The sequence below is a fragment of the Talpa occidentalis genome, unplaced genomic scaffold (genome assembly GCF_014898055.3).
Source record: "Talpa occidentalis isolate TD23 unplaced genomic scaffold, MPIMG_talOcc4v2.1 talOcc4.10, whole genome shotgun sequence".
NCBI lineage: Eukaryota > Metazoa > Chordata > Mammalia > Eulipotyphla > Talpidae > Talpa > Talpa occidentalis.
Genome location: NW_023600993.1, coordinates 10,669,171 through 10,692,929, shown reverse-complemented (window position 1 = coordinate 10,692,929; position 23,759 = coordinate 10,669,171). Strand labels below are relative to the sequence as shown.

Below are 23,759 nucleotides of genomic sequence, written 5' to 3'. Positions count from 1 at the left end.
ATGAAATGCCATATTGGAATATAATTATGCCAGATATACTACTTTGTGCATTTTGACTACTCACATGTGTTATTGTTAAGAATTTGGATTAAAATGAAAATATGAATTTAGATTAAGTCGAATGGGACACACACTCCACCTTGACTTCATCTCAGTCTCAACTTGGTGACAGGTGGTAGTAGGCAGAGCTGGTCACATATTTTTTTTGCTCTGACTACTGTCTTCATCACATGCCACATATAAGGCACTATTTAAACTCATTTGTATATTGGAAATTCTATTTTTTTAACTTTCTTTTAAAAGAGTCACTATTGATATAATCATCCTCTACATACCTCCCAACAACGACATCAAACTAAGGGCTCAAAGGGCCTCCCCGGTGGCACAGCGCTCAACCGCTGCGTTGAGAAGCTGCCCGCAGCCTCTGCAGCGCCGGTTTGATCCCCGGCTGTTCCCTGGCCCCGGAGGAGGGTCTCACATGGTGCGCAGACCTCTCCTGCCGCCCGCTGCTCCCCTCAGCAGTGTACTTCGGTCCTTCTGCCTGCTCTGCTCCCCGCTCTGGCTCTGGTGAATTCTCTCACCCTCCCGTGCTTCTGACTGTACCCAGTGCTTGCATAAATAAATAAAAATGAATCTTAAAAAAAAAAAAAACAAAAAAGAAAACAAAAAAACCACACCTGCGTATACATTTTTTAATGTTCAAGTTTCTCTTACCTTGAGCTTATCAATCACTGTAGGTTGTCTCCACTTGTCCACTGAATTGTCATTGTCCATGTAGAACTCAATTACCTCCTTAAAGTAATGAAATGGGAAAACGTTCATTAACTAAAGTTAATACAGAGTAAATAATGCCACAATGCATGTGCTAAGATCCAGAATAAACATATTTAGGAGAATAAGCTTTTCCAATTGCTAGTAAGCCTGTAATATTTTTTCCTAAAACTAGCCACAGAAGTTTGAAAATTCTCACTCCTTCCCTCTGTGTGCTTGCCGCCTCCTCGCCACATTTTCTGGCAAGACTTTTCAGGATCAAGTGATTCCTAGCCAAGAAACAAAGCCAGGGTGATCCACTCTCCAGTGGATTCAGGTGAAAACTGGTAATAAAATCACGTACAATACCAACAGGGGGTACTGAAGAAGAACCAACCTGGGTCTGCAGGGACTGCACGTGAGATGGGGTACATGGTAATGCTGTGTCAAGGTCAGTAGCACCCCCACATCACACTGGAAACATCGCTGCTTTGTGGACATGTTACCTCTTGGTAGGCTTCTGCCCCTGGCTCAGTAATAAATAGGTGAGCTCTTTGGGTTAAAAAAAAGGAAGTATAAAAAATTCTAGGGGCTTTGATGCTCACAAAATTATGCTGCTTCAGTATTAGATGACAGCTTCTAAAATCTTATGTCAAGATTTATTTGAATGCTGCATTTAGTAATGGGGCACACTAGATGTGGTCACAGGAACTTAGGTTCACAACAACTAAAAACATTTAGTGATGCCAAGCTGTGACAGAAGGAAATCACTCAGAGGCAAGGAATAAAGAGCCTGACAGTTCAGGTTGAGGAAGCACTTTGATTTGAATTTGCCCACAAAGCAGGCTGAGCCATGTGAGCCTGGTCCTAGTTTTTAATGGGCCACAAAGGCTGTCAGAAAAAAAAGCCAAATACTCCAAAAAGGGTGAGAAGGAGGATCAGAAGTCACCTCTTTCCTCCATCAAAGTCAGGATGCCTGGTGGGAAAAACCTAAGTGGCAAAAAACAAACAACAAAAAAGCCATCCCTCACAGGTGATATATGGGGATACAGGCCTCTATATAATGAATAGGAAAATAAAATTCTAATCTGAAGCCTGTCTTCACCCAAATTTGGGATCTGAATTTGCAGATCTGTGGGGCCCTAAAAGCTCAAGCCAACAATCAGGTTCCAGTGTTTCTGGTGACAGTGCCTGTGAGCACCTGGGAGAAGCCAAAGCAAGTCCGCTCTGGAGGAAAGAGCTTTGAAGAAAAGCCTCAAATAACCCCAGCCAATAAAATTCCATTCCAAGAAAGTGAGTCCAAAATGAAAAATTATTAAACACTCAAGGGAACAAGCCACTATTAGTGAGAATTAACAAAACTGGCAGTTCAACAAGAACTATGATCAGATACAGAATATTTAAAATTGTACAGATTTCAAGAATAAGGAAGAAATTAAAAGATGACCAATGATTATTAAAACTAGCCCGGCAAATTTGAAACAGGACTGGATGCAACTCAAGGAAAAGAAAAACTACAGTAACTGACTTAAAAACTCAGTGGCTGAGGGTATCACATTTTCGTGGGTATCAGGTCACCTGGGGAACGGGGCCAAAACACAAAGCCCAGGCTCTGTCCTACTTCAGGGAGCCTGGGGCTTCAGTGTTCTTTACTGGCCCCTCAGTAAATCTGACACACCCAAATTTTGAGACCCACTGCTCTACGGATGATTGAAAAATGAATAGTTGAAAAAAAAATTGGAAGAAAGATCTAAAGAAATTACTCAGGATGAAGCCAGAAATTCAATGGATGGAAAAAAGGAGAGTTTAAGGGAAATGATGAATACAGAGCTGTTCTCACATAAGTCTAATTGGAGTCCCAGATGAAGAGAATGAGGGGAGAGGAAATGTTGTAAGAAAACAGATCTAAGAAGTTTCCAGAACTTGTGCAAGAGGCCAATGTTCAAATTCAGAAAACACAATGAAGCCAGAGCATAGTCAGACCGCGGAAAGTCAAAGAAAATGGGAAGCTCTTAAAAGGAGAAGAGGGAGGCAAAAAATCAGGTCACAGATAATTAAAAATTAAGATTGAGAGTTGGCTTCTCACAGCAACACATGAAACCAGAAATCAGTAATCTAATATTAAAAATGCAAAGCAAGAGACCAAAAAGGAGAGGAGTGGAGGGGAGAGATGGGAGGAAAAAAAAAAAAGGAGAAAGAGAAAGACAAAAATTTACTAGAAGCTTCTCAGTAAACAAACTTAATCTCCTTGGGAAAACATCTGAGTTGCAAGATAGAATAGTAAATAAATAAAATGATTAAAACATGGGTAAATCTAAACTAAAAAGTAGTCACATAAAATAACAATAATCTCTAATTTGTATAACTCAAAGAATCAAGAACTGAAGTACTGGACTATAATAACATACTCCAATATCTTGCTATGATAGTATCTCTGCATCTGTTATAGAGCAACCCCGATATTAAACGGGTTCCTGGCTGTGGGTCCTCACCCGCGCGCTTTAAAGGGACTTATGAATACTCTACTACAGACACACGCCAAAGGGTTAATAAAAGGTTTATTTACAAGAGAAAAGGAAATAAGGAAAATGTACAACTCAGGGAGAAAATAGGGAAATAAAGTCTTTAATGCGTCCTACCCGATCCGACGACCTGGAAACCCAAAGTCACTCTTAGAGCTGGCCAGACGCTGCTGCTGGCCAAGAGCCCAAAAATGGAGAGCGCCCCAAAGCCCACGTGTCTGCCTTTTGTATCCACCTGGCTGCTTAACCCCACCCTCAGGTCCCAGCCACCTTCCCTTTGGTGGTTATGGGATTTGGAGTTCCCAGTGTCTTTGGCTTTGACCTGGGGTGGGGGTGGAGTCCACAAAGCCTATATGGAATTTGCTTTGGGACATCCTTTTCCCCTACAATTCCCCCCTTTCACTTGTTGCCACCATTTCCATGGTGATGAAGATCGAATATATGGAGGTTGGGATGCAGTCTCAGATGAACATTTTGTCAGGTTTCAGTGTGAAAGAAAACCAGTCTCTCCAGGTATTTGTCCATTGTGGAAAGCAAAGAAAAGGATGTCCCAAAGCAAATTCCATATAGGCTTTGTGGACTCCACCCCCACCCCAGGTCAAAGCCAAAGACACTGGGAACTCCAAATCCCATCACCACCAAAGGGAAGGTGGCTGGGACCTGAGGGTGGGGTTAAGCAGCCAGGTGGATACAAAAGGCAGACACGTGGGCTTTGGGGAGCTCTCCATTTTTGGGCTCTTGGCCAGCAGCAGCGTCCAGCCAGCTCTGAGAGTGACTTTGGGTTTCCAGGTCGTCGGATCGGGTAGGACGCATTAAAGACTTTATTTCCCTATTTTTTCCCTAAGTTGTACATTTTCCTTATTTCCTTTTCTCTTGTAAATAAACCTTTTATTAACCCTTTGGCGTGTGTCTGTAGTAGAGTATTTATAAGTCCCTTTAAAGCGCGCGGGTGAGGACCCACAGCCAGGAACCCGTTTAATATCGGGGTTGCTCTATAACAGCTTGGCGCCCCACGTTGGGCGCCAAATCTGTTATAGGACAGGGAGAGGGGCAGCCCAAACCCCGCAAACCTGCCTATTCTAAATGGGTTCTGCCATCCGCCGCATCAATACAAAACATAGGAGACTTTAATGGGAAGGAACTTTAATACAACTAGGAAACAATACAGGAAAGGCAAAGAGTCTAGTTTCTAAATCAACAACCCAAAGTTACCCGTCCCCTCGTGGGTAAAAGTCCATCCAAATGGGATTGGCCCAGAGCAAGGCCCCAAAGCCTGCCATGAGTCTAAAGCACCTTCCAGTGGGGACCCACAGAAAAGGGTCAGAAACAATCAGACAAGCCCAGAAGAAAAAGAGCAAAATCAACATCAAGATAAAAGCTGCCATTGTCACCTCCCCATGGGTCTCACCCACATCTGTGTCACCCAGTCCATGACCAAAAGACAAGCACAGTTTCTTCACATGTCTCTAGGCTCCATGCGCCTCCTCCAGGTCTCCTGGCTCCATCCTGCTTCCTTCCTCAGTCTCTTCTGCAGCTTCTTCTCTTCCTGCTCAGCTCCACCCTCCCTTGGGTGGGGCAGGGAACCTCCCCCTTTCCTGGGGACCACCCTGTTACACATCTACTTTTCCCCTACATTTAGGTCAGTAGAATTACTGGATTAAAGTCTCTGAACATTGTCAAAGCTTCATATTACAAAAGTATCTACTCCATATGACAAAAGTCATTCCACCAACTTACAGTCACGGAAAAGATTTACTAAAATGTCCCTTTGATTGTAGCATAGCTGGTCTAACGCACTGCTGGATTTCATGAAAATTACAAGGAGTCAAAGAACTGCTTTTTCCAAGGCACCAGGATGAATAACACTTGTCATTTCTGCCAGGAAGTTAGTTAAATGGGAAGATTTCCTGTTTACAGTTGTTTATTATTTCCACCCCTCATATTTCCATAGAAATAGTCAATGCTATTGTGCTTGGTAAGAAATAGAGTATGCAAAACATTTACAAATTCCTCATCACTGACTATCTCTTTGTGATGCTAAAGTTCTAAAAATTAAATTATGCCAATGGTTTTATATGATTCTGTAAAAACATGTATTATTTAATCATACCTCTTCTAAAGTTTATCCAGTTGGAAACTGTGAAATCTATTTGTGTTATGAGAGGATTCAGGATTAAAATATCTCATTACAAAGAAGCTTTCTCCATTTTTTTTTTTAAACGTGAAAAAGAATGTGTTGGTGAAAGAACAAAGCAGGAAGTGTGGCTGGTGCCTGGTAAATCTTCCTAAAATATCACCTTGCGATACCGCCATTGGAGTGTGTTGATTCAGAATCTGAAATCTGAGGCTTCAAATAATATTACATTATATTCTTCACTGTAAACTTAAATCTGTTAGAAAGAAAGAAGATCTTCCTTAGTATAGGACTCAGTAGGGACATATGACGAGTGCTGTCTCATGTTAAAGTTGTCCTCAGTATTACATCATGTTCCTGTTTTACATTTTGGGTGGCTTCCTCATCCATTTTAAATAGCAAGGGTTACCTCAACATTTTCATAGATAATAGGTTCTTATGTCTACTTTATGAACACCATCTTGAACCAGAAGAGTTGCATTTTCTTTTTCATACTCAAAAGTTCAGAATCTTTCTCTCTCTCTCTTTCTCTCTCTCTCTCTCTCACACACACACACACACACACACACACGGTAACTAAAGAAGGTCTCCAAAGTGATACCTTAATCACTGAACACACACATAGAAGAGGTGACTATTTTGGAAGAAGTTTCCTTATGTCTAGTGTTTCCTATTTGAAAAAAAAAAAGAAAACTGGTCGCCCCTGGTAACTTCCTTGCGTATTTTCCTAGCAGCTTTTATCTTTTCTTCACAGCAAGCACCTCTTCTTGATGTCTTCCTTTCCTGTTAAATACAAGCTCCCTGGGGCATAGGCCCTTTCTGTCTGGTTCTTTCATTTTCAGTGGTTCCCCAGGGACCTACCCCATTCTTTAGGTACCTGGTAATTATTTGTTTACTGAATGAATGAATATACCATGTTACTCCCCTAACCTCAGTGAAGTTACTGAAACTTGACACCTTAATATAATAGCATATGGGAAGAAAGGTGCTAGAATCTGCAAATAACTTGATTCGATATGCAAATTTTCTGGGTACGTTCATTTGTGTAGTCCACAGTTCTGACCACGTTCTCAAAGGGGTCCATAAAAATAGCTGAAAGTTACTGCCTTAGGACAAGGACCCCAAAGTCGTGTTTTATGCTAACATATTTAGGATCCCAACTTGACTCGCAGCTAACTCCCTTCGACTTCATTTTACTTCCACAGAGGTATCTGCGCTACTCCCCTCACCGGCTTTAGAAGCTCATGCTTTTTCAGGGTCAGGTTGTGTAGCCACTCAGGGATAAGGTGGGACTCGGGGCCCAGATGAGGCTGGACTCAGGGACACTGTGATATGGGCCCGACATACAGAGAATATAATCAATTCCTTGACAGTCCTAGAGCGCAGCTATGTCCTATTTGCTTCCACAATACTTACCTTCTCAGCTGGAAGGATGTGTTGTTTCATGAAATGCTTTACCCTCATTAGCACTTCCTGGCCGCTCCTTGTCTGTGCAAACAACTGCCGGGTCTTGTCACCCTGTGGCAGAGTCGTACTGAAAGTTCTTGACCAAAAAAAAAAAAAAAGGTCAAAAGATGTTGTTCAAGATCACCATTACACGCTTCTCCCCAGCTTCTCAAAAACATCCCCCAGAAAGAGCTGCAATAATTTGGGGTTTTTAAAGTCTTTTATAGTATGGGGTGAATTCAAAATAATTTTTTTTGAATATTAAACTTGGATGCTTTAAACACTATTTGGGGAAAACATAAGCCTGGCAAAGATCCCAATCAATGGTAGTTTTGAATCTATATTGAAGTGACCTGTCAGAATCCCTCAAAAAGGAAGCAAAGAAATTGAACAAAAATGTAGTTGTTATTCTGAGGGCAGGCCTCACAAATACCTCTGCTGGATGTCATCATATACAAGACCCTTAAAGATCATTATGAAGAGCAACACAGTCCATTGCACTAATGAGATCATAAGTGAGACGCAGAGCAAGCTAGAAATTAGGCAGTTTTAGAGACAGTGCAGGAGGGGACCTCTGAAAAATTTAGGGAGGCTTCAGAGATAAGGACAACCAAGGGAAGGTAACCAATTCCACTGGGAAAAACAAACATCCCAGGGCCATTGTTAACAAAATGGGAAAAACAAACATTCCAGAACCACGGACAATATCCAGGATGGTCCTGGTTTTCTTTAGGTGATAAAGTGTGGAGATGCTCTCCCGGAAGACTAGGCCATAAAGATAAAGATGTAACAAATGGGGAAAGACAGACCTGTTAGATAAGGAATGTGAAGATCCCCCACTCAGTAGCAAATTAAGTGAAACAGCTGAGAACTGACCAATCACAAAGAGACTGGTGGAGCTTTAGAATAATCAGGGAAAGAAACTATATATTCCCTGAGACACGACTCCACTTTGGCTTCCTTGCCCCTCCCAGGCCTGGTTCCCTGGCCTGGGAGTCCCACTTTATTTCTGGTCTTTTTCTCCTCAATAAACTTTTTCTTCTTCTAAACAAACTGCCTCTTCTCGCTTGCTTGCCTGAGCGTCTGCGAAGTTCCTGCTGAGGCTTCGTGAGACACCAACCCGTGGGGGTCTAGTGGCTGGGGCTCAGCGCTGCCCTGCAGCCTGGGATCCGTTCCCAGCTGGGAGACTAGGCCTGACAATTCCGGTATCATAAGTATCTATCTTTGAGATGAGTCGCAGAGCACAACTGTCTTTCCGTGCACGTGGGTCCCCGAGGCTGAGGCAGAATTTCCAGGGACAGCATCACACACACATTTAATAAGTACAATGGATGTCCCTCTAGGTGGGAATGTGGTTGGCAGAGTCTAGCAGGGGACTCGAAAGGGCTCCATGCTCAACTCATGGAGACATGGATTTATGAAATTTCATGACATGTGACAATGGAGGAGAGCAATATTTCTAAATTTAAAGACTCATCTTACGTCTTATGTAATTTTGAGGTATTTGTAAGCAATTTAAATATTAGAAAGAAACATTTGAGAGTTTTAGTTATATTCTTGAACGCCTATATATTTAAGTTGGCCAAAAAATCCTTTAAATTAGGAAGTGGGCATTTTTCTATATTTGAGGTCAATTTATTTTCAGGTATATGAGAGATTAACCAAAATAACAACTATAAACAATCAAAACAGCTGTGACTAGCAGTAGCAATCCTGGTAAGCTATAAAGACCATTCACATGCTCCTAAAGTTTGTAACTTTCACATACCAAACAAAGACTGTGATTTGAGAGGCACTCTCTTTTGCTTACCTTTTTGAGAGTCGTAATCCTGTTTCTGCCAGGGGTTGTACAATATTGGCAAACAAAAAGCTATCCTCGGATGCATTATTTCCCATTAGATATCTACTATATACTCCCTATAAGGAAATTAACACAGAGTGATTAAAATTCATTGAAAACTGTTCTTCAACTTTCCAGGCAGACTTTCCACATTTTCTCATCTATGTGGGTCACTAAACTCACAAGGTACTGTTGACTTAGAAATAATCAGACTGTAATACAGTCAAGAAAGTGTTTATTCAACAATAGGAATCACAATCCTACAACCAAGGTGAAGTCCTTGGCATTTTCCTCCAGAGTCAGAGCACAGAGTGTTTTAAAGACAGTGTGCTAGCTAAGTTGAGGTCATATGTTTGAAACTTTGGGATTGGTTGACACGAGTCTTATGGAGTGTGGGGTTTTAGTAACCATCAACAGAAGGTCTTCCTGTTCCCTTCCTAACCATCAAGAAGTTGAGAACAGGGTATGGCTATTCTTTTGTAGTCATTCATAAAGAAGTCAGTAGAGTGACTGTTCTTCTGTAGCTGCTCAGAGGGAACAGAGGGAACAGTTGCTCAGAGTCTGCTGAGTCCGACTGCTTACTTCTCCCTAGAGTAGTCAGCATGGCAGCTCAGAGACAAGGAGAAGTCTGACAAAAAGTTGGTTCCACAGTACCAAGATGTTCATACGACCATCAATTCTATTAATTTACATGCTGGGATAATAATACCCTCTAATTTGAAGAGATACATCTGTATCATCTAGTGAATACACACCTATCCTATCAGAATTATAACTGAGAATCAAACCAAACTTGAAAATGAGCTCAGAAGATACCAAACTGGCAAGTTTGATCACCTCTAATTTGGGGAGAAATATAAAGAAACCAAAATAAGATCAGAAACTATAAAAGTTAAAGAGGAGCAATGAGATGACTTCTAAGGATTATTTTATCTCATCTTTTTAAACCTCTAGGTGAAACTGTCTCCTTTAAATAGTGTTGATCAGTCCTTAATCTTCCATATTCTGTGCTCTCAATGGAACCTACCCTCCTCTTCCCTGCAATTGAATTTCATTTTTTTTTTATCTCTATGCAATGAGACACTGTAACAGTCATTCCATCGCTTCAAATTTCATATTTCTAGTTAGAATGAAATGTTTAGGATCATGTCTAAGGCTACTACTAGTTGATGATATACATAATAATGCCAATCATAACCCACATCAAACATTTATTTGAAATGAAAAGACATTTTAAATTCAAAGGCCACTTTACTTGGGATTTGATTTGTGGAAACTGCCACATATAGAAACATATAAACCCCACTTTGAGAAACTCATCCAATCAACATGATGATTAACTCTTAGAATACAGGATGAGATGGAACACAATTCCTTCCAAAAGGACATTTCAATTGTTCATGGATAGCACACACTCTGAGGACAGGGAAAAACAACTATATTTTTTTAATCCATTTACCATTCATTTTTGCTTTTGAAATCTCTTTCTTCAAGCCCTAATCCCTTGCCACTGAGGAAATATCTCAATTTCTTAAACCCCTGCGATTCAAAGTATGTGGGGAAATGAATTAGTACAATGAAGAAAGGATTTATTTAGATGAAAGTGTAATCAGAAAAAATTTGCATTTATGTTCAATTTCCCCTCAAAATTAATCACATAAATATGACATTAATAGAAAATGGAAGATTTTATCCATCTATTCAAAACCATATATTAAGAGGCTCCTGCATCCTGAACATAGTCCTAATCTTTGAAAAACACAAAGATAATCTTTCATCATCATTAGCCCTGGTTAAAAAAAGGTTTTAAAGGCTAAAATAGACATTAAAATATTTTAGTTTTTCCTTATACTGGGGATTCAGGAAATAACCAATTCTCACATGGATAAAATATTTAAAATATTTATCCAAAATATTTTGTCATTATGAAAAGAAAATGATCTCAGGATAAAGAACATAGAATGCCCAAAGACCAGGAAATATTATCAACTATATAGATAATGGTGAAAGACACATTAAAAACAATTTATTACCTGTGCTATTCCTGCCATTTTAAAGTATGAAAGGGCAAGAAAAAAATTCCAGTTAGGAAGATTAGAATTAATTCCCCTGCAGCGGCTATATATTGAAATCAGTTCTTCCATTGATGGCACCCCTGTGAAAATAACACATAATATAAACTTTAAAAATATGTCATGGTGAATATTTGAAAATGCCACAATATTGCATATGTATATAAAACTGAATATAATAGCCTTTAATCCACATAAGAAAACAGATTCTGAATGTTGATTTTCAAAAGAACATTATATACTGAAAATTACTTTTTCTCATAAATTACCAAAAGTGGAATGTTACTTTCAGAAAAATCCACAAAGAATAAAATGATTCTAAAACATTTCAAGGAACAAAAACTATCTAAAATTGCACTATAGTCTTATTTATTCATTATGAAGAGTAATATAGGTAATTTTATTTTAATGATAACTTAGACAACACTATATTTTCATACCTATGTTTTCTTGCAAATGAGAACTTTGATTTAACATTGGAATTGTCCTTGGCCAAAAGTAGAACATGGAAAAATTAGCCAAGTCTGACAAAGGGTGACCAGTGGTTGAAAGTTCCCAATCCAGTACTGCTATAACTCGAGACTGTAATGAAAAATAAAATGGTTTTAGATGAGCAGATGAAAAGAATGTGGCATATATACACAATGAAATACTATGCAGCAATAAAAAAGTGACACTCTCACAGCATTTGTGGCAACATGGATAAAGCTGGAAGGCATTTATCCTTTTGCTGAGCAAAAAGAGAAAGACAAATACCCAACAGTGTCACTGATATGTGGAATATAGAGAAAACAAACAGAGTCAGACAAAAACAAACTTTCAAACCGACCCTTGAAAGCTGTCCATAGAACTGAAGTATCCAGAGGGAGAGCTGGAGGCGGGAGAGGCAGGGATGAGAACAGGGTAGGGGGAGAGCACATGGACTATATTGGAGGATTGTGGCTACTTTGCTGGCAAAAGCACTATAGTAACAACACATGGAGGAGGGTATACCCTGTACTACCAAAACACTAATGAGGATGTAAACCAATGGTACTCCACTTTCAAAAAGTTAGTAAGTAAAAAAAAAAAAAATAGTTTTCACATATTAAATCCAGAATAAGATGGTGGTAAAATGGAGCTCAGAGGCAAGATGGCACTTAAGGACAAGATGACACTCAGAGACACATGGAGCTCAACAAAAATGGAAGTCAAAAACAAGGTGGTGATGAAAGAAAAGAAAGAGTTCAGAGACAAGATGGTGACTCAACAACAACATGGAGAGCAAAGAGAACATGGAGGTGAATTACTTCAAGGAACCAAGTCAGGAAAGATGGTGTACAGGGAGAAGTTCCACTAGAGGGTTCTGTACAGAGGAGGGACATGACAGTATATATGTTTTAAGAGGGTCACTTGGCTGCTGTGTTTTGAATAGACTGTAGAGGGGCCAATGAGGAGGCTATAGCAATGAACTAGACCATGCAAGCCAGATAAAATAGTAGAGCTCATTTGGACAATACAAGTTACTGACCTTCATGTCTTCATATAACCTTATGTGTGCTTGTGCTTTCTTGTTCCTCTGGCACATTAGTATACATTATTGTAGCTTTGTGGGAAAATGTGAGTTCTGGAATCAGACAGACCCATCATCACTTTCTAGCTCCACTATTTACCGGCTGTGTAACTTTGGACCAGTTAGCTAACCCCTCTGATCCTTCATTTTCTCAGCCATAATACATACACCACTTGCATAAGGTTAGAGTGAAGATTAAAAGAGGGCAGGTAGGGCCTCCCCGGTGGCGCAGCGGTTGAGCGCTGGGTTGCGAAGCTGCCCGCAGCCTCTGCAGCGCCAGTTCGATCCCCAGCTGCTCCCCTGCCACCGGAGGAGGGTCCCACATGGCGCGCAGACCTCTCCTGCCGCCCGCTGCTCCCCTCAGCAGTGTACTTTGTCCTTCTGCCTGCTCTGCTCCCCGCTCTGGCTCTGGTGAATTCTCTCACCCTCCCGCGCTTCTGACTGTACCCAGTGCATGTATAAACAAAAACAAACAAACAAACAAATAAATAAATAAAACATGCCTCTATTAAAAAAAAAAATTAAAAAAAAAAAAAAAAAAAAAAAAAAAACAAAAAAAAAAAAAAAAAAAAAAAGAGGGCAGGTAGTATTTTATTAATGTATTACCTTTTCAAAACTAATGGTGTACATGCAATCCCACAGGACAAACAGCAGATCAAGAGGCAGGGAAGAAAATAATATTTATTTATAGATTTATTTATTTATGCACACAAGAACTGGAGGTACAGGCCAGAGGTACAGAGTGGGGGTGGGGGGAGGGTAAGAGGATTCACCAGAGACAGAGTGGGGAACAGAACAGGCAGATCTACTGAAATACACTGCTGAGGGGAGCAGCAGGCGAGACAGGAGAGGTCTGCTGAGCCATGTGGGTAGCTCCCTGGCCGGCCAGGGAATGAACTCATGCTGCAGAGGCGGACAGTTCCGTAGTGCTGTGCTTAACCCCTTGCGCCACGAGGGATGCCCAATAATAAATATTTATTAAAAAGATGAAGTTAGGGGTAAGTTTATTGCATAAATCTGAACATCATAGGTCATATACAGTGTGGGTGTAAGATTTGCTAAGTTTTCCATGTACAAAATTAAGTCCGAGAAATGAGCAGTCACAATGTTTACAGTATTTGTAGATTAAAATCAAACCAGTTGCACAAGAGTGACAACTTTTCTTGGCAGTGAGTGTTAAGAAAAATGTCATCCATCAATCTGTATGAAGTAGATCCTGAGTAGAGGCCAAAAAGCCGTCAATGACATCAAGAGAACTTCAAGGGGCATGTAATCCCCAGACAGCAGATTGTACCGGAAAGTGACCAAAAGGAGAAAAATGAGTCAAGTAGAAGGCAAGACCAGATGCTCAGAGCAGGAGTCTAGATGAGACAAGCAACTTGAGAGTTTGAGAAGAGTGGAAAAGATTTGAAAAGTCTTTTCAAAAGTTTTCTTTGAAAAGGTCACAGATTTCACTGAGATGGAGCTGCAGTCTAGATGAAATGATGTCGCATAACTATGTCCCAGACCTAGTGACCCTTATTCCATGACTAATTTCAGGTCAGGAAACTTTATAACGCCTATATTTCTTGGACACATTCGTTTCTCTACAAGAAATGATTAACTCAACTGATACTAAAGCAGGAAACTTTTGAAATGATTGATCGTGCCCATGTGGGTCAAAACCTGACTTCACTGCCAGAGTATTTTCTAAAGAGTATTTCTTAAATAGCTGTAAAAATAAATAGGTTAAAAATCCTTATGTCTCTTATAGCTATAAAATTAAAAGTTATATTATGCTTACTCTAACTATACTGACACTTGAGAGACCATGGGGGGAATTAAACAAGAAAAGCCATTAAATGCAAGCTCTGTTTTGCACATCAACTCATCTTTCTTCAAAAGTGAATGTACAAAAGATTGCAAGGCAAGTGACTTCTAAAGAACTAGCGTACATGTATTTGCTTTCTTACATACAATCTTATATGCTAATTAATGAATGCAGATGAAATATCTATGGTTTTATCTTTTTATCACTATGTATATTTGTTTAAGCTGAAATGGTGATAATAAGCACATTAAATTCCAAAATCTTAAACATTTCTCCATTAGTTGGATAATATTTATATTTGGACAATAAACACTTGGACAAACAACACTTCTTGGGGAAACTGGATTTCTTTTCTTTTTAAAAAAATATTTGTTTATTTATGAATATAATAACTGGGGTATAAGCCAGAGGAGCGGGAGGGAGGGGGTGGTGGTGGTTAGAGGAGTCTTCAGAGAGAGTGGGGAGCAGAACTGGCAGATCAACTGAAACACACTGCTGAGGGGAGCAGCCAGAGAGACAGGAGAGGTCTGCTGCGCCATGTGGTCAGCATCCTGGCAGGGCTGGGGATCGAACTAGTGTTGCAGTGGCTGGCAAAAGTTTGAATAGCACTGTCTTTAATCTCTGTGTCACGAGGGAGGCCCTGGATTTCTTTTAAACATTGCTGTATGTTGCCTACTGAAATATTAGTCCAAACATGCTGCAATACTTTACATGAAAGTAACTGGAAAAAAACGGGATTGCAAAACTATCTAATATGCTTTTGTTTTGCCATACCCTTCAGTAATCTTTTATTGGCTTACCCCACACATTCCTGGACAGTTTATCACTTAAAATTGTTTTTTAATTTTTCCTCAATGGTTACATTTTCTGATAATAAAAATAAAACAAGTGATTATTTTGGGGGGGGAAACAAGAAAATCTCAAACCTTAAACATTACAGAAATGTAATGTTTATAAGTCTCATAATATCCTCCCCTACAACCACTTCTTCAGTTTTAGTGCATATTATGAAAGATTTACTTTTTTGTTAATATTTTTCCAAAGAACAGTTTGATAAGCCACCTTAGAAAAGTAAAATAGAAAAACTGAGGGGAAAAGAGGAATATTGAAATAAGTTGAGCATCAGCTGTGCCAGGTGCCAGCTAGTTCTTCAATCAGGGTTGGTTTCCTAGCAATCCTGAGGCGGAAATAGTTACTTAGTGATTAACATTAATTCTTTCAACATAGATTCACTCAGAAATATGTAATCACCTGCTACATAAATGAATAAATGACAGTCATTGCTTTAAAGGAGCTCTATCTAATGAGTCCTCATTTATTGAGCATATATTAAATGTTGAGCCTACACTTCAGAGGCAAAGGTAAGGAAAAAAATGTAAAGCCATAACCACCAAGGTAAAAATGGAAAGCATATATATGTATTTAACTCACTAACATCCAGGCATTGATTTTCCAATTTATGGAGTGCCTTAATGAAAGAAGAAATGTAGTCTTATCTCCTCTGTACTTATTAGACTTACTAAACGTAGTCTAATTTCCTCTGTGGAAAAGATAAACTCTTAACTAAAATTAAATTCTTCTCACCATTCCAAATGGGTTTCTTTCCTTCTGTGATGAGGTGTGCAGTTCACCTCACAAGCTACACGTTAGCACCCAGGCAGTGGCTGTTCTCTGCCGGTCCTAAGTGCCTTACTCTTCAACTGCATTTTGAGCTCACAAAGAGCTCAAGCCCATGTTCCAGAGCACATGGTTGGCCATTGATTAATGCTAATTGTCTTGACTCTCCCAACCAGATGTTGCTTCCATTAAAAATTAGCTGTAACATTTATAGAAGGCAGAAATGATTATGTTTAACTAATAATTATAGGATTATTGGGTATAAAGTAGAAGACATTTTACTAGCCGCTATATGACCCCAAAACATTAAAAGGTAATGATATATGTAACATATTATTGCTGCAGTGAAATAACTGAGAGCTATGTCTTTACCAGTCATTTTTTTTTTTAAGTCTCTCCCCAACTATTGAATATTTGCTGGCCTAAAAGAAAATGATGTTTGGTTTTCAAATATGAGATTAAATATACAAAAGGAGTAATATTTGGTTACTTGACCATAACTTTCAGTGCAATGTGACTAATCCTAAAATTTAAATATCTTGGTAGTCACACATATTCCAGGAGATCAGGGTCTGAATTTCCTTGCTTAAGGATGAATGGAAAAGTACTATGGTTATAAAAGTAGATTCCTAAAATATTAATAGATCAAGTGGTATAGACTAATAAAAAACAGATTCTGCTATTTTAAGGTATAAGCTTTTATAATCTTTCCATGTTACCATTCTTTAATTTTTCCCACTCTTAGCTATTTCACAAACTCAGAATTCAGAATTCACGGGTGCCATTAGCAAAAGGTGACATATACACCCATGTGATTACATAGATATAATTGCAATGTCCAAATTGACTTCTCTATGAAAAATGATTGTCATGCTGGTGAATGTGCTCACAAGTTTTTATATTCAATTTGGACTTTCAACCAATGCAGCACTACTTTGAACTATGACAACAAGCAGTTCATAGTGCTGTTTTCACATGTCCTCTTCCTATATGGAAAAAGAACATGAAACCAGAAGCTTAGCAGGTACATTTGGAGTCGCTCTTCCTGTCCTAAGATATCCTAGCATTCTGAGAAAATGAATGAACCCAGAAAGCCCTCCACTAAAAAGCAGGATGCATAAATAAATAAATTAAAAAAAAAAAAAAAAAAAGCAGGATTCAGGGAACTGTCTTTTACAATGAAGTCAGAATAGTTGGGCCAAGCACCTGCCCTGAGGCAGACTGGGAAGGATTGGGGAGCTGCAGCCCTTTCCTCAGTCCCACCCTACCTATGTCCTAGGCCTCAGCAGAGGGCTCTGTTTGGATCTGTACTCTTTAAGAGATTCCACTCTGTACACTTACACAGAGCAAGGTTACATTAATCTACAATTCTTTTGAAATGTCCTAACAGGCTCTCGTAATTCTGCCCTTGCTGGGCTTATTACGATCAAATTAAAATTTTTCAGGACACAGAGAGAAAAAACAAAAACAAACCAGAAGAAAGAGCAACAACAAGGCTAACCTAATATTTCTAGTAGATGGAAAAATTTCTTTGGCAAAAGCAGCGGCATGCCCACCAATTCCCAACCCCCTTTGAAGCAGTCAGCCCTAAGGTAGGCAGCTGCCGAGTCAGAGGTCTGCAGGATTCACTTCTCAAAGGGTTAAGTAGTGAAGCTAGTCCCACCTGGAGGCAGTATGGGGTTGGGGTGCACTCCTTCAGTGAGCAAGGATTAGCAGCTGCTGAGTACCTGTGTCCCAATCAGGCCTACTCAATTTTTTTGATTATTGAGATAACACTGGTTTACAGCACTGTCTGTTTTCGGGGTGTAGTTTCACACCTCTTTAGGTATATGTTACCACACCATAGTCACCATCAAAGCACCCATAATCATCTACCCATAGTCACCCCTCTCCCCTTTGCTCCCCACTCCCCACTGTCCCCTCCCAGTAACCTCCATTGGGCAGTCAGATTCCTAAGGCCTGTTACCCTTTATTTCATTTCTTTATATTTCCACATATGAGTAAAAACACCTAGTATTTGTTTTTCTCCATCTAACCTATTTCACTTAGCATAAGCCCCTCAAATTCCATCCATGTTGTCACAAATGGCAAGATTTCATTGTTTTTGTTCTAGCTGAATGGTACTCCATTGTGTATCAAACCTACTCAATTTATTGTAAACATGGCATACAGTACCTCTGTGGGGTGGAAAACTATGTTATCTGGTTTGAAATCTCCATGAACCAAACTTTCTTCATTGTCATTCTCTGGCAAGTTTTTCATTAGCCAGTTAGAGAGCTGGGTCATGGCAGGGATGTCTTGATGAGCTGCAGCTTGGTACTGCTTTGTCCAGGTTGACACCTAAAGATATAAATAAGAAAAGTGCTAGTGTAGAAAACAGATTGTAAGGTCCAGCAACTGTAAAATTAAAATAAGATTAAATTATGTTAAATTTGGTTTTATTCCTAATGCTCAAGGCTAAAGCCTGTGTCTATCAGCCTAAAACCCTCATAACAGCCTAAAATTGTAAACCTTTACATTTCTCTTTCATCAAACTTATCTAGATTTTTTTATCAGAAAAAAAATTTGCCTAGGAATAAAAAAAGGTGTGTTCTAGTATTTATCCATCAACTATTTTGTAAAAGTAAAATATGCATGCATGCATATGCATACACACAAATGAGTAGAAAAGGAAAATATCTGGGTCACAGAAACAAATAATCCCTGAAAAAAGAGAATATGGGCACTTTAAGAAGAAGGAGATTTTCACTTTTCATTTCAATATTCTTTATACCTAAAGAATCTTCTAAATACATTACAAGTATGAGGAGTACAAAGACTTTCTAATCTTGGAAATGAAGATAACAAATCAACCTATTCTCAAATTCCTCCATCAACTAAGGCCATCTTACTTATCAGCTTATATGTCTCTCTCCCTGCTCCCCAAAGTACCTCTGCTCACTTTAGTGTAGTAAAGATCTTCATCTCTGGAATCACAGAGACCTGGATTTAAATGTCTAACCACTCATCTAGTTTGTGGCTTGACATGTAGTGAACTCATCTAGTTTGTGACATGTAGTGAACACCCTAAAACCTAAGCTCCCTACTCTCTCCCATCAGTACACTCAAAATGACATACTTACAAAAGCTGATGGCCCCAAAGATCTCTGGTCTCACTGTTCCTTTGATATGAAATGCTCACCATCTTGTTCCTATCATTCTAAATTTTATACTTCCTTCAATACACAGTGTAAGACATCTCTCTTCCAAAATGTGTTCCCATCTAAGCAAAGATATATGGACATCTGCCTCTGGAGGGAACAGATCTCATGACTGAGCACCAGTTTACTGCCAGATTATATACTCTTTCATACCATTTTCAAGTCTCATGTACATAGGATTTATGTATTGGTCTCTCAAAAATGATTATAAGTTCCTTTAGGTGGAGAACGTATGTCTATATTCTTGGTAGCTAACACAATACTCAGAAGATATAATAAATACATAATTGTGCCTAATACATATCTGTCAACTTAACTTAAAAAGGGAAAAGTGTAAAGAATATCTATTGGTAAATCAAGTGAACAGGCTGAAATGGTTTTAAGTGTGCATTCACATACGTGCCATTGGTTATAGAAACTTTTGTTGAACAATCTTTGTGGTTGCATTACCTGTCTTTTGCAGTAGCCAGCACCTTTGCCATATCCTTGCAGCTGCAATGACTTTACATTCAAGGAATGTAACTGAGCCAAGGTTTCTATCATGGCCACATAGATGGCTGAGCGTTCTGCGGGGCTAACTCCGGGAATTGTGTGATCGCGAAAGATTCGACCCTATGGAAGCAAACACAACAGGTAACACAAAACAAAATAAATCTTTTCACACTGATTCCTTGCTGTGTCATCATGCCCTACTGCCTATAAAAAAGATCTGGAATAACAGCCTTGCAACCTGACCCTATTCTTCGTAGACGATACTAGAAAAACATTCATTTGTTAAAGATGTTTACTATGGGTCCATAACGCAAAAGGAAAATACAAGAATATGCCAAGATTAAAAAAAATACTCTCAAGTTACATTTTACAATTTTTAAAAACATTTTAAATTTATCTTTCTTAATGGTTTTATCTTCTTTTTGAAGTAGTTTTTCTCCCTACTATCCAGGTTTGGTTATTGCCATTACGTAGCTCTTTACTGACACCTAGAGGAACACTGAAGAATAAGACAACACGCCACAGTTTTGTTGTAGTCTATTTCATGGCTCCCACACTGTGTGTGCTCAAATTAAAACAAAAGTTAAAGCTACTGTAAAGCAAAGTACCAAAGATGGTGACTAATAAACTACCATTTATTAACATCTAATTTTATAATTGAAAAAAGCGACAACAAAGTGAGACTCAATGTTAACTTACTCGCACATGTTCCATCACGTAGAATTCTGTTCCAATGACAGAAGCATCACTGCAGTACAGTAAAGGCTTGGGGACAGGGAATCCATTTAAAAACAAAGCTTTTTGGACGATAAATTCTCTATCGATCTAAAAATAATGGATTATTACAAATCAGAAACACAGGTTTAATAACTACTCGTGAACATGAAGGTTAGGTCAATTTTAAAACAGTATCAGCAAATATCAGAGGATAATGATTCCCTTAATATATATATATTTTTAATAGAGGCATGTTTTATTTATTTATTTATTTATTTTTAATCTGTCCCCTCCTAGAACCTCTGATGTTTTCTGAAATGACCATGGGAAATGGGACAAGGAGAGAAAGGCTGCAGTTTATCCTGGGCCTAACCCCACCAATGCCACCCACACTGAAAAGGACTGGGGCCTCCTGCAGAGACAAACTGGGATAGTTCCCCTTTGGTTTTCATCCCCACTCACCAGCTGTCGAATATCTTTATCCCTACACCCCCTAAAACCCCTACACATTTCCTTAATATACCCATTGTTTTCAGAGCCCAATCTCTGCAAGCACCTCTGCCCCCAGCCTCCTTTTTGCTTTTATCCCTCAGAGCCTGGCCTCAGGGTTCCTGCCCACAGTAGGATGGGATGGCACAAGACTTAAGAGCATGACTCTGGAGGCATGTAGCTCTGCTCTCACTATTTGTATGACCTTGGACAAGTCTCTCAACCTCGCTGGTCTCAATTTTCTCAGCTCGGAGCTGAGAAAGTGAGGATAATAATAGGACCTATCCCAACTTCCCTATGGAGAGTGAGTTAGTTTATTTATACATGCACTGGGTACAGTCAGAAGCGCGGGAGGGTGAGAGAATTCACCAGAGCCAGAGCGGGGAGCAGAGCAGGCAGAAGGACCGAAGTACACTGCTGAGGGGAGCAGCGGGCGGCAGGAGAGGTCTGCACGCCATGTGGGACCCTCCTCCGGTGGCCGGGGAGCAGCCGGGGAGCAGCCGGGGATCGAACCGGTGCTGCAGAGGCCGCAGGCAGCTTCGCAACCCGGTGCTCAACCACTGCGCCACTGGGGAGGCCCTCCCTTAATATTTTTCTTACAAGTATTCTTAGTGCAGTTGTAACTATTATAAATTAGACCAGCCCCAGATGATCATTTAATTAGGCTAAAAGGGGAGGTACGTGTATGGGGCTTAATACTGGCTCTGACAATAGGAAGGCGCCAGCTCCTCACCCTGGTATTCCACAGATATGATGAAACATGTCTTTATTTTCAGCAGTTCCCTGTTAACTGGCTTGCTCTTACTCACTCTTTCTCTTTTATACAGAGAAAGCAACCAAAGGGTCAGACAGAGCAAACTTTGAAACCAACCCTGAAAGCTGACCATAGATCTGAGACATATAGGGGGAGGGATAAGGAGACGAGGGGCAGCACAGCAGACTATGGCGGAGGACTGTGGGTGCTTTGGTGGTGGGGGAGCGCTCTCTGAGGGGAGAAATCCTTTACTGTCAGAATATTAACAAGGATGTAAAACTTCATTGATGATTTTTGAAAATTTATTTTTCAAGTATTTAGAAGTGGCTGAGGGCCTCCCTGGTGGCGCAAGGGGTTAAGCACCGCACTATGAAGCAATCCGCAGCCTCCGCAGCATGAGTTCGATTGCAGCCAGCCAGGGAGGAAACCTATATGGCGCAGCAGACCTCTCCTGTCTCACCCGCTGCTCCCCTCAGCAGTGTATTTCAGTCAGTCTGCCTGTTCTGCTCCCCGCTCTGTCTCTGGTGAGTCCTCTCACCCCCCGCACCTCTGGCCTGTACCCCAGCTCTTGTATGCACAAATGAATCTTTTTTTTTTTTAAAGTGTTTGAGTGGTTCTTCTCATCTGGGTTGGCGCCACTGGACTTAGGGTCTGAGGCAGCTTCACTCACATGTCTGAGATCTCAGGGGAAGCTGTGTTTGCTGGGACAGTTAGATCAACAGCTGGACAGAAGAGGCTGAGGGCCCGTGGAGGGGAAAGGTGGGGAAGGCCATGTCTCCTCCAGGCGTGCATCCCCAAATCTTTACATGTTCTCCAACACAGAAGCCCTCAAGAACCAATTTTTAACAAAATTCTTTTAAAATTCTCACTAACTCTAGTATTGTAAGAGAATACTGTGAAGTGATTATTCAAATATTTCTTTTATCATCAAAAGATCAAGGAATTGTTATAGCAAATATATTAAAACAATTCACCGAGCAGAGAGTGTCATAAGATAATAATGCGCCTTTTAAAACACAATTCAAACACATAACTAAAGTAAAAAACAATTATAAATGAGTAGCATTGGAAATATTCACTGGTTGATATCTTTATAGCCAACTGTACCAGATGGAATCAAACCCATAAGAGGACGAAGTGTTGTTCAAGATGAACAGCCTACGATAGCCTTAGACTTCAACCTCAAAACCTTTATGAAATATCGGGATACAATTCAAGGAAACTTTTGTCTAGGAATAATGTGCATTTTCTATTATATAATAGTAAAAGAGGATTCCATTATTCCCCTTGAATTAATAACACTCAGATTAGGGAACTATAATGATGTAAGAAAATAAAATCAATAAATAAAAATTATTAAGTAGAAAAGAAAATTCCCCGAGAGTGGAATGCAGGGGACAGTGACGGCAGCTCTACAGGCAATGTGAACAGCTTTTGCTTGTATACGATGCATGTGTTTGTCTGCATAGGACTCACTGCGCTGGCGCGCCATACCTGGTGTGCTTTAGGAAGAAGGGAACCAGGTGGTTTTTTCCTGAGCACATACGCCTGCAGGCCCTTCTGGAGATAGAAGGTTGGATTGGACTGTCCTGATCTAGATGAGAGCAGAGCAAAGGTCAATTACAAAAATATATTTTCCTCTTTCCCAAATCCTAATGATACATCAGAAGAGACACAACATGAAAATAACTTTCCTTGCAGGAAAGCTAAGAGGGGAGCTCCTGGAGCTCCGAATACAAGTTTAGGGATCATAGGAAGCAGACGGTGGCAGCAGGAGTCTCGATTACCCACCCAGGTAGGAAAGCAAACCTCATTCCCTGCTTGCAAATCATGAGTTTTATCAGAAGTTATCCCTAGAACAAGGCCTGCCAAGTGGTAGAGAGGCTCTTCCCACGCCACTCACCCAGTGGCCTGAGGTGGACGGAGACTGCGTCCTTCCTGATATCCATTGCCACTGCCAGACTCTGCTCGCCCTGCTGTCTCAGCCCTCTCCCCTGGCTTTGAGCTCTGTGTCACGGAATGCTGACACCCTCTCCCCGCTACACAGTCACCTGCTACGCCTAGACCCCTCCCCTCACTGCAGGATCCGCTGTTGGTAAGTTACTCTTATCAACACTACTGCTACCTGTGTGTTGATTTCAAAATCCAAACATGCTCATTCTAACACCAAGACCTGTGAGCTCCTTGAATTCTTCTCTGGGGATGTGGTCCTTCACCCTAGCTCAGCCAGCCAGTCATTCCAAGGGACACGCCCTCACCAAATCCAGCCCAAGCACTGCACAAGCCTACTTTTCACACATTTCTGTCTCTGACCACAATCTCCTCTCTTTCCATTCAGGCCTACTTGTGCTCAATTCCAATCTT

At 40.2% G+C, this 23,759-nt stretch overlaps 1 protein-coding gene across 1 annotated transcript in view; it reads right to left on the bottom strand.

Annotated features, from left to right (window-relative positions):
- ACAD11 (acyl-CoA dehydrogenase family member 11) overlaps positions 1 to 23,759 on the bottom strand; it is a 60,898-nt gene that overhangs the window by 32,919 nt on the left and 4,220 nt on the right. The window contains exons 2-10 of the mRNA XM_037524328.2: positions 22,890 to 22,989; positions 20,135 to 20,260; positions 19,394 to 19,555; positions 17,919 to 18,083; positions 11,205 to 11,346; positions 10,726 to 10,847; positions 8,663 to 8,769; positions 6,823 to 6,949; positions 715 to 792 (exon numbers count right to left, since the gene is read on the bottom strand). Coding sequence (XP_037380225.1) covers positions 715 to 792; positions 6,823 to 6,949; positions 8,663 to 8,769; positions 10,726 to 10,847; positions 11,205 to 11,346; positions 17,919 to 18,083; positions 19,394 to 19,555; positions 20,135 to 20,260; positions 22,890 to 22,989 — 1,129 coding nt within the window. The remainder of the gene's footprint in view (positions 1 to 714; positions 793 to 6,822; positions 6,950 to 8,662; positions 8,770 to 10,725; positions 10,848 to 11,204; positions 11,347 to 17,918; positions 18,084 to 19,393; positions 19,556 to 20,134; positions 20,261 to 22,889; positions 22,990 to 23,759) is intronic.